This window comes from Neophocaena asiaeorientalis, unplaced genomic scaffold, assembly GCF_003031525.2.
Source record: "Neophocaena asiaeorientalis asiaeorientalis breed wild unplaced genomic scaffold, Neophocaena_asiaeorientalis_V1.1 scaffold504, whole genome shotgun sequence".
Lineage (NCBI taxonomy): Eukaryota > Metazoa > Chordata > Mammalia > Artiodactyla > Phocoenidae > Neophocaena > Neophocaena asiaeorientalis.
In genome coordinates this window covers 5006568-5017629 of record NW_020174438.1, presented here as the reverse complement: position 1 = coordinate 5017629, position 11062 = coordinate 5006568, and the positions used below count along the sequence as shown (strand labels likewise).

The following is an 11062-nucleotide window of genomic DNA, read 5'->3' as shown; positions in this document are numbered from 1 at the left end:
CCAATTTCTTCATATCCTCCCCAACATTTTTTTTTTTTTTTTTTTGCTGTACGTGGGCCTCTCACCGCTGCGGCCTCTCCCGTTGCAGAGCACAGGCTCCAGACGCGCAGGCTCAACGGCCATGGCTCACGGGCCCAGCCACTCCATGGCATGTGGGATCCTCCCAGACCGGGGCACGAACCTGTGTCCCCTGCATCGGCAGGCGGACTCTCAACCACTGTGCCACCAGGAAAGCCCAACATTTTTTTTTATTATAGGCATTCCAGTGGGTATGAATCTTACTGTGTTTTGATTTGCATCTCCATGATAATTAATGTAAAATACTGTTTTTAAAGTTTTTTTTAATTGTAAAGGCAATAACAGGATATTGTTGAAATTAAGAAAAAAAAAGGAACTTATTAAGAAAATATGTATCACCCATAACTTTAACATATATAGGCAGTTACTGTTAACATTTTGTATGTGTGCTTTGAGTTTTTATTTTATTTATTCTTTTGGCTGCGCTGCATGGCTTGTGGGATCTTGGTTCCCCAACCAGGGATTGAACCCAGGCCCTTGGCAGTGAGAGCACAGAGTCCTAACCACTGGACTGCCAGGGAATTCCCAAGTAACTCTTATATTACTTAAAAATGGCCCCAAAGCACAAGAGTGGTGATGCTGGCAATTCAGATAGCCAAAGAGAAGCTTTAAAGTGCTTCCTTTAAGTGAAAAGGTGAAACTTCTATACTTAATAAGGAAAAAAAAAACCTGTATGCTGAGTTTGCTAATATCTGTGGTAAGACCGAATCTTCTATCCGTGAAATTGTGAGGAAGGAAAAAGAAATTCTGCTAGTTTTCTTGTTGCACCTCAAACTGCAAAAGTTATGGCCAAGTACATGATAAGTGCTTAAAGATGGAAAAGGCATTAAATTTGTACAGTAAGAGACTTCCCTGTCGGTACAGTGGTTAAGAATCCGCCTGCCAGTGCAGGGGACATGGGTTCGATCCCTGGTCCGGGAAGCTCCCACGTGCCGTGGAGCAACTAAGCCCTTGTGCCACAACTACTGAGCCCACGTGCCACAACTACTGAAGCCCACGTGCCTAGAGTCCATGCTCCACAACAAGAGAAGCCACCACAATGAGAAGCCCGAGCACCGCAATGAAGAGTAGCCCCTTAGAGTCCTAACCACTGGACTGCCAGGGAATTCCCAAGTAACTCTTATATTACTTAAAAATGGCCCCAAAGCACAAGAGTGGTGATGCTGGCAATTCAGATAGCCAAAGAGAAGCTTTAAAGTGCTTCCTTTAAGTGAAAAGGTGAAACTTCTATACTTAATAAGGAAAAAAAAAACCTGTATGCTGAGTTTGCTAATATCTGTGGTAAGACCGAATCTTCTATCCGTGAAATTGTGAGGAAGGAAAAAGAAATTCTGCTAGTTTTCTTGTTGCACCTCAAACTGCAAAAGTTATGGCCAAGTACATGATAAGTGCTTAAAGATGGAAAAGGCATTAAATTTGTACAGTAAGAGACTTCCCTGTCGGTACAGTGGTTAAGAATCCGCCTGCCAGTGCAGGGGACATGGGTTCGATCCCTGGTCCGGGAAGCTCCCACGTGCCGTGGAGCAACTAAGCCCTTGTGCCACAACTACTGAGCCCACGTGCCACAACTACTGAAGCCCACGTGCCTAGAGTCCATGCTCCACAACAAGAGAAGCCACCACAATGAGAAGCCCGAGCACCGCAATGAAGAGTAGCCCCTGCTTGCTGCAACTAGAGAAAGCCTGCGCGCAGCAATGAAGAACCAACACAGCCAAAAATAAATATATTTAAAAAAATTTTTTTTACAGTAAGATATTTTGAGAGGGAGAGAGACCACATTCACATAACTTTTATTACAATATATTGTTTGTAATTGTTCTATTTTATTATTAATTATTGTTGTCAATCTCTTATTGTACCTAATTTATAAATTAAACTTTATCATAGATTTATATGTATAGGAAAAAACACACGTGTATATAGGGTTCAGTACTACCTGTGGTTTCAGGCATCTACTGGGGTCCTGGAATTTATCCCTTGTGGATAAGGGGAGACTCCTGGGTTGATCAAACCTTCCTCTTACTCTTTCCTCACTCAGTTTTCATGTCTTTGTGGTTCTCCTACCACTTTGACTGTTCTTCTAGTCATCATAATTCCTCTTCCTCCTCCTGCTTGTAAATGTGCGAGTCTCTTGAGGTTCTGTTTTTGATTCCATCTATTTTCTCACTTTATGTTTTCTCTCAGTGATCTCACTGACCATTGTGGCTTCAGTCATTGTCGACATGCAGTTGATTCACAAATCTGCCTCTTCTGTTAGGTTACAGTTCCGTCCTCGATTGTCTTTGGACACCTCCATCTAAATGTCTTCCCAGAACTGCAGGTTGAAGATTCACATAATTGAACACCTGTCTTTCTTTCTCCCTTGTGTCCTCTTCATGCTGTGGCCATCCCCAAACATGGTTGGTGTGCTGCTCCTGCCATGCCTTTGCTCATGGCATTTCCTTTCCTATCCTTTGGAGTACTTTTCCTTGTACTCTTCAATATACTTCAAGGTCTGCCTCAAATACCGTCTTTTCTGCAAAGTACTAATGTGGGCTGCAGATGACCTGCTCGTTCTTTGCTCTAAACTTGGGAGTTTCCTACAGGCTATCTCTTAAAACTATAAAGCTCTTTGTGATTTTTGTCTGTGTTTGCTTTTCTAGCCATAAATCTAGCCACTCCCCCTCAGGAACTCAATAATTCACCTCATGATACACATAGAATCACTTCTTGTTCCTCAGGGCAAGACTGTATGCTTTCATGCACATGTCATTTTCCCTGGTGGCATATCTTCCACTTAGTGCTTTTTGGGGGTGTGGGTGGATAGAGTTGATAGTAGTGGTCTTTCAAACTAGTCCTGTAGAGATGTCTTCCGTCACATAGATAGATGTCCTCCATCTACTGAATTCTACAAGCAGTTTGGCATAGGGAAGAGACAGAATTTGAGCTTTGATTTTAAACCCTGGTTTTGATATTTACTAGCCATGTAAACTTGGTACTCAACTTTTCTGAACCTCTATTTCCTGATCTGTAAAATTGGGAGAGTGTTTAACCTTATGGGGCCAATACAAAGTTTAAATAAGAAACTGCATATAAAATGCCAAGCATATGCTAAGTCCTCAATAAATGGTGTTAAAGAAAAAAAAAAGAAATGAAAAGAGAAGAGAAGAAAAAAGAGAAGCAGCAGTTATTATTCCCTTCATGGGGTCATTTGTGTACCATGGGGGCATGGGAAATGGTGTCAGACTGAGACAGGGTGCTCAAGGCAGAGCACAAAGGATATATATTCTTACTCGTGGGGAACTGGTTTACTAATGACAAATTCTAGCCAGATAATGAGAGAAACTTCCTCCTGCAGCCAACTAGTGACTTCTTCCTTACATTACACACAGCACTTCATTCATCTTTCTCTAGAAAGAAATGCTTTGTTCATGTTGTCCTGTCACCCGCTCTGCCTCCTCCCGTACATTTTCCATATTGTCCCCAATATGGCTTTTAAAATGCAGGTTGTATATGTTGCCCCCTCCCTCTCTTTCAGTACAGATAAATCCTAACTCCTTACTGTGAATTATAACTCTTCATGATCTGGTCTTCACCTACCTCTCTAGCCTAGTCTTTCACTGTGCCCCATGCAATGGACATTTGTCATTTTTTCATCTGACCAGTATCAACTCTTTTCTTATGTCTGGGAAATTCCACAGTGTCTTGGTGGAGGACAGGACCTATCTCACATCTCAGATATTGAAAAGTTTGGATCCTCATTTTCCCAGCTCCCTGGCAGCTAGGGCTTAGGAATGTGACCTGGTGGGACTTTGAATCTGCATTGGGGTGGGCACTTTGAATCTGCATTGAGGGACACGGAGGATCAAGGACTGGGTCAGTGGCAACAATGATGGCCTCATGTTATATTGGCAGTCATGTCTCCACCCGCTGGTACCATGAGTAGTTTCAATTGCAGTTATGACTGCCTAGCCTAGATTGATAATGGCTTAGTTTCAGAGTCTAGGTTTTTCAGCCCTTGTGTTGGATCTTTGAGGTTACCCATTGCTTTTCCAATAAATTCCTTATCTGTTTAAAGGAACTCAAGATCATTTCTCTTATTTGCATTTATAAAGAGCCTTGACTCATACCGCCCTCTAGTACCAAGTGCCCCATTCACATTAACCTTCCTGCAGTTCTTCCAAACTAACCATGGTTGTTTCTGCCTCTGGGCTTTCTCACATTCTGTTCTACCTGGAACACTTTTACCTAATTCTCAAATTGTTTTGACTCTTGGCGGTCCTTTAGGACTCAGCTCTGTTATGTCACTTTTTCTGCAAATCTTACCCCAATTCTTAAGATTGGGTTAGCTCCTCAGTGTTCCCACAGAATCCTCTGCTTACCTCTATATAATACTTATCACACTATATTGTAATTGCCTTGACATCCCTTGGAGACATGGGCTAGTAGTATATTCAGTATCTTTGCATTGTCCCTGGCAGATAATAATTACTATCTAAATTTTATCTGTTGAATGAGTGAAAAACTATTGAATTATACTCTGTGTTATGTTAAAATTTGTCTATTTGCATGTCTGTTTTACCTAATAAACTGTGACTATTCTAAGAGCAGCGGCCAAGTTCTTCTTCACCTTTATATCCTTAATTTGTAGCATAGTATTTGGTTTATAGTAGACACTGAGAGAATGTTGAATGCATAACTGAATGACTGAGTGGCAGAGCTGTCTTTTTAGAATTTCAGTTCAACAGTTTTTCCCAAGAGAAAGTATCTTCTTTGACCATATAGGTAAAGGTGAGATATCTGCATGTAGCTCATATTGAGTAATTGACGTTCTCAACTTCTCTGTATCAGGACTGGTAATCTGTTTAGAAGATAATGTTTATACATGAACAAAAAACTATTTGACAAGCCAGTATTTTATGTGCCGACTGAGTGATATGGGCAGATGTTGCTTCAGTGTCAGGCTCAATATAACGTTCTTTTTTTTTTCTTAATATTTATTTATTTTGGCTGTGCCGGGTCTTAGTTGTGGCCCGTGGGATCTTCGTTGTGGCATGTTTAGTTGCGGCCTGCGTGTGGGATCTAGTTTCCTGACCAGGCATCGAACCTGGGCCCCCTGCATTGGGAGCACAGAGTGTTACCCACTGGACCACGAGGGAAGTCCCTCAATATAACATTCCTTTTTTTTTTTTGTGGTACGCGGGCCTCTCACTGTTGTGACCTCTCCCGTTGCAGAGCACAGGCTCCAGATGCGCAGGCTCAGGGGCCATGGCTCCCGGGCCCAGCCGTTCCACTGCATGTGGGATCTTCCCGGACCGGGGCACGAGCCCGCGTCCCCTGCATCGGCAGGCGGCCTCTCAACCACTGCGCCACTAGGGAAGCCCTCAATATAAATTCTTAATCGAGTCTTTGAAAGTGTGGTACCTAAGCAACTACTTAGGAAATGGTTATTGGTTAATTGGATTGATTAAAATAGAAGCCTGTAGTAGGCTTTGTCTTTCTGTTTTACTTGGTTTACATGCTGCTTATTTTGGACTGGTTCATTGGAATTTTTCCTCGTTCCTTTTTAGGTCCAAGACAACTTTGACAAGATTGAATTCAATAGGATGTGTTGGACCCTCTGTGTCAAAAAAAACCTTGCAAAGAGTCTCCTGCTCATTACAGAAGACGATGCATTTAAAGTATGGGTTATTTTCAACTTTTTATCTGAGGACAAGTACCCACTAATTATTGTACCAGAAGAGGTAAGTGTGGCTCTGGGAAGTTTTACAGGGCCATCTTAGCATTTAATAGATCTAACTTGGAAGTAGATATGGAAGGAGATCCTGTACTAGTGTTTTTGGATCAGAGGCAAAAAAGCTTAGATCCAAAAAAGTCCAAAAGTTAGTGATTTAGGGTTATGCAGTAACCATGGAGATTTGCACACAGGGTGGGACTCTTCCTCTCTAAACTGCTATAATTATAGAAAATCCATCCTCATGTTCAAAGAGTCTTTATTCAGTACAAGTCACAACATAATTTTCTGTCTACTTACATATTGGCAAAACCATAAGAAATGGCTGAGTGATGCTAGGGAAACACATAGGATCCAGAATGTTGTTCCCAAGGCTGATTTATGTGAGGAAATAACTATTCTTGTTTCAAAGCCAAGGATGGAGACTTTTTTAAGACCATACTTTCTAAAGTAAATGAAAAAGGACATTTGCTTGTTTTGTTCTGGGTTATTTTCCCTGAGCTTCCAAGGGGCGGGGGTACGGCGGGGGACGGGGGGAATACAGGAGTAAGGATTCTGTGCTCTCTTACTGCCCTAAAAAATGATCCATGTAATACATGCTTATTACAGTAGTAAATTAAGAAAAGACTAATAATATGCAGATTAATCAACTGTAGTCCTCCCCTTAAAAAGAGTCATTTGTAATCCCCTAACCTTGGACAAATGATGTAACCTCTTGAGTTTTAATTTCCTCATCTATAAAATGGGGCTCATAAAAATGTTTATTCTAAGGGTTGTGAGGCTCTGTATTTAAAGGACTTAGTTCAGTAAGTGAAATAAGTCAGAGAAAGAGGAATACTGTATGATTTTATGCATATACGGAATATGAACAAACAAAATAATCGAACAAACCAAACCAAACAAAAACATGTAGATACAGGGAACAGAACAGTGGCTACCAGAGGGGAAGTAGGGGTGGGAAGGGTGAAAGGGATAAAGAGGGTCAACTTTTTGGAAACTAAGTTTTCGGTGGTGAGCACACTATAGTGCATGTAGGATTAGAAATACAGTGTTGTATACATGAAACTTATATAACGTTATGAACCAATGTTACCTCAATAAAAAATCTAAAATTAAAAAAAACAATTAAATCACGACTGGGGGAAAACATAAATGACTTAGCTCAGTGCCTGGCACGTGATATGTACTCAGTGAATGTCAGCTCCTATGACTAATATTATTGCATACATTTTTGCGCACTAGTCTCCTTATTTCTGTAGGATAAATTCCAGCGGTGGAATGCTAAGTCCTAAGAAATGCTCACTTTCAGGGTATGAGATGAACGAAGCAGAATTGCCCTTCAGAAGGGCTGTACCATTTATACACCTACCAGTAGTGATTGAGGGTGCCCATTATTACCCATCCCGCCAGCATGAGTCTAGTCTGTGATTTATTTGTATGATTCATGTTTATGTTAGGAAAATCTGTTTAAACCTTCACACTGCAATATTTTATTTCAAGTCAGCAAGGATTTATCGACTGGCAACAGTAAATGAGGCAATAAGAGGAATACAAAGTGAAAAAGATGACTTCCTGCCTTCAAGGAATATGCAGTCTGCTCAAGGAAAAGAAAAAAATCAAGTGTAATTCAAAGCAAAATAAACTACCTGTTATAAGAGACGTGCAAATGCCATGCAAATACAGAGAAGGGAAAGATTTATTCCAGTTTGAGGGAGGTCAGGGATCAGGGAAGGCTTTTTAAGAGAGGCAGTATAATGTAGTGGTTAAAAGCAGCGTCTTAAACTTTTTCAGTAAAGGGCCAGACAGAAAATGTTTGAGGTTTTGTGGGCTTCCTGGGCCATATTGTCTCTGTTATAGCTACTCAACTCTGCTGTTAATAGCGTGAAAGCAGCCACAAGACAATATGTTCCTGTGCTTTAATAAAACTTTTACTTATGGATGTTGAAATTTGAGTTTCATATAATTTTAATGGACCATGAAATATTATTATTCTTTTGATTTTACCCCCTCTAACCGCTGAAAAATGTAAAAACCGTTCTTGGAGCAAGTGTGTATAAAAACAGGCTGAGAGCCAGATTTGGCAGCTGGGGTAGATTTGACTCATGGGCTGTAATTTGGTGTTCCTTGGTTAAGAGCAGGAGTCTGGAGTCAGATTTCTTGGATTTGAATTCTGGCTTCCACACTGCTCACTAGCTGTGTGACCTTGGGAAATTTACTTCATTAGTTTTTGCTGTAGTTTCCTCAACTGTAAAATAAGGCTAATGCTAGTATCTGCCTCCTAACTGCTCTTGTGAATATCAAATGAGAAGACTGCCTGGCCCTTAGAAAGTGCTCATTGTGTTACCTATTATATTTAGTGGGAAGGTAGCATTTATGCTGGGCCTTAAAAGACAGAAGAATTTTGACTAATGGAGAAGGCAGAGGAGAAGACTTCCGGTTGGAGGGAGCAGTGGGCAAGGTTATATGAGGCAGGAAAGGAAAGGAAGGGCATGTCGGAGATGAGTGAGGTATCCAGCTTGACTGAATTGCCAGTCTTTGAAACAGCTGGATTGACTGATTTAAGCCAAAAAGGGAATTTTAAAAAGGATGTTGGGTAGCTGACAGAATGGCTATGGTGGCTGAAAAACCAGGTGTGGAGGCTGTGCAGTGAGGAACCACAGGGAAAATGTGTGTTGTACTTGTACCACGGAACACCTCTGGCCCTGCACACTGGGTGCTGTCCAGGAACTCAAATCTTCCTGCAAGTAACTGCTCTTGCTACCATGGAGAGTTTTCTGTGCCTATTTCTCAATCACAGTCAGGGCATGATGCATCTAATTGTTATAACCTAGGTCACATGCCATGAGCTAGCTGAAAAGGAGGCCTGGAAAGTGTCCAGTTGTGTTTTTAACTTCCATATTGGGAATTCCCCAGACATAAGAAGCGGGTTAGGTGCTGGGCAGTCGAAAAGAATGACACATGCCCTTTCTAACTAGAATTGTGATGGCTGTACAGAGATAGAGACAAGTTTCAGGTCTGGGCGACTGGGAGGTAATATAGTATAGTTGTTTAAAGCATGGTCTTTCAAATCAGACTGCCTGGTTTAAATCCCTACTTGACCACTTTTCAGCTCTGTGACTGTGAACAGATTACTTAATCTCCCTGTTTGGGTTTCCCCATCTGGAAAATGGGGATCACTACTTCCTTCACTGGACTCTTGTGAGGACTGATAGTTGATGTATGTGAAGCATTTAACTTAATGTCTGGCTCCATGATAAATGCTCACTAAATTGTGTGTGTGTGTGTGTGTGTGTATGAATGAATGACAGGGTGATGAACAAATTGGGGATATGATGTATGATGATGGGTTTGGTACATTTGGCATTTTGAGTGGATCATCCTTGTGGAGCTGTCCTGTTTGAACTGAAAGAGTACGTTTAGAGCTGTGAGAGGTCAGGGCTGGAGACAGAGACAAGGAAGCCATGGGACTAGGTTAGATCAGGGAGGAAGAGACAATAGTGGGAGAAGCGAGGGCTGAAGACAGAATCTTGGGCCCATTTCTGTAGCAGGGGGAGGAAATAGATTTGGTAAAGGAAGCAGAATTGGATAGTCTGTGAGGTTGGTGGAGAACTGGGAGAGTGTTGAGTCATGGGTGCCAAAGAAAGAAAAAGTTCTAAGAAGCAGAAAAGTAGTTCCTAGCATTAGATTCTATAGAAAAATTAGAGGGTAATGAGTGAGAAGTTGCCCTGGCTTTAACACTTAGGTGGTCATTGGTAAGCAAGGAGAAGGCAGTTTCACTGTAGCGGTGGGGACACTTTCTTAGTGCTTAATAATGTAATTGTGCACGTATGTGAAAGGGGAAGTGAAAAATAAAACATGCTGGGCTTCCCTGGTGGCGCAGTGGATGAGAGTCCGCCTGCCGATGCAGGGGACACGGGTTCGTGCCCCGGTCTGGGAAGATCCCACGTGCCGCGGAGCGGCTGGGCCCGTGAGCCATGGCCGCTGAGCCTGCGCGTCTGGAGCCTGTGCTCCGCAACGGGAGAGGCCACAACAGTGAGAGGCCCGCGTACCGCCAAAAAAAATAAAAATAAAAAAAATAAAACATGCTATGGAATTTTTGTCTACAAAAATTTTCTTAATACAGAAACATATAGAAGGGAATAGAATGTTGATAGATGTAGAAAAAGATATGCTAATGGTATTTTTAAAACCTAGCTGCTGCTTAGGGAGAGTGGGAGGGAGACGCAAGAGGGAGGGAATATGGGATTATATGTATACATATAGCTGATTCCCTTTGTTATACAGCAGAAACTAACACAACACTGTAAAGCAATTATATTCCAATAAAGACGTTAAAAAAAACTATATTACAACAGTGACTATAAGGAAATCTTTCAAAAAAAAACCTAGCTGCTGCTTGGAAGAATTGTGCTAATAAATCTCCAGTATTGTCTTTTAAGACATTTTGTAGTTATACTTAGTGTTGTAAATTTATTTGCGTTTTCTTTAGAACTGGAGATGGGGTGGGTCTCTTACCCGTGATCTTTTGGTCTCTAAAATATCTACAGTGGACTTGAAAGTGGCTTTGTCCTGATTTCAGAATTAGAAATTAGTTTGTAAGGAGACTTAACCATATTCTTCAAAGCAGCTCTTGATGTGGAGGACTTGTCATTAGTAGATTATCACTGAGTCACAGGCTGTGGAGGGAGCCAGTCAGCATCAGCTTCCTGACTACTCTGCCTATGACACTCAAAAGATTTATGCTCGGGGGCTTCCCTGGTGGCACAGTGGTTGAGAGTTCCCCTGCTGATGCAGGGGACACGGGTTCGTGCCCCGGTCCGGGAGGATGGGCCCGTGAGCCATGGCCGCTGAGCCTGCGCGTCCGGAGCCTGTGCTCCGCAGCGGGAGAGGCCACAACAGTGAGAGGCCTGCGTACCGGGAAAAAAAAAAAAGATTTATGCTCGGGGCTTCCCTGGTGGCTCAGTGGTTAAGAATCCGCCTACCAAGGCAGGGGGCACGGGTTCGAGCCCTGGTGTGGGAAGATCCCACATGCCGCGGAGCAACCAAGCCCATGCGCCACGACTACTGAGTCTACGCTCTAGAGCCCACATGCCACAACTACTGAAGCCCGCGTACCTAGAGCCCGTGCGCCACAACAAGAGAAACCACCGCAATGAGAAGTCCGCACACCGCAACGAAGAGTAGCCCCCGCTTGCCGCAACTAAAGAAAGCCTGCACGCAGCAACGAAAACCCAACGCAGCCAAAAATAAATAAATTTATTTAAAAAAAAA

The 11062-nt window shown here is 42.3% G+C and overlaps 1 protein-coding gene across 2 annotated transcripts in view; it reads left to right on the top strand.

The window, feature by feature from the left end:
* The window catches only part of SWAP70 (switching B cell complex subunit SWAP70), a 90092-nt gene that overhangs the window by 46415 nt on the left and 32615 nt on the right, over positions 1-11062 (top strand). For both annotated transcript variants that reach the window (XM_024757006.1, XM_024757005.1), the window contains exon 3: positions 5628-5801. In XM_024757006.1, the coding sequence (XP_024612774.1) occupies positions 5628-5801 (174 nt within the window). The remainder of the gene's footprint in view (positions 1-5627; positions 5802-11062) is intronic.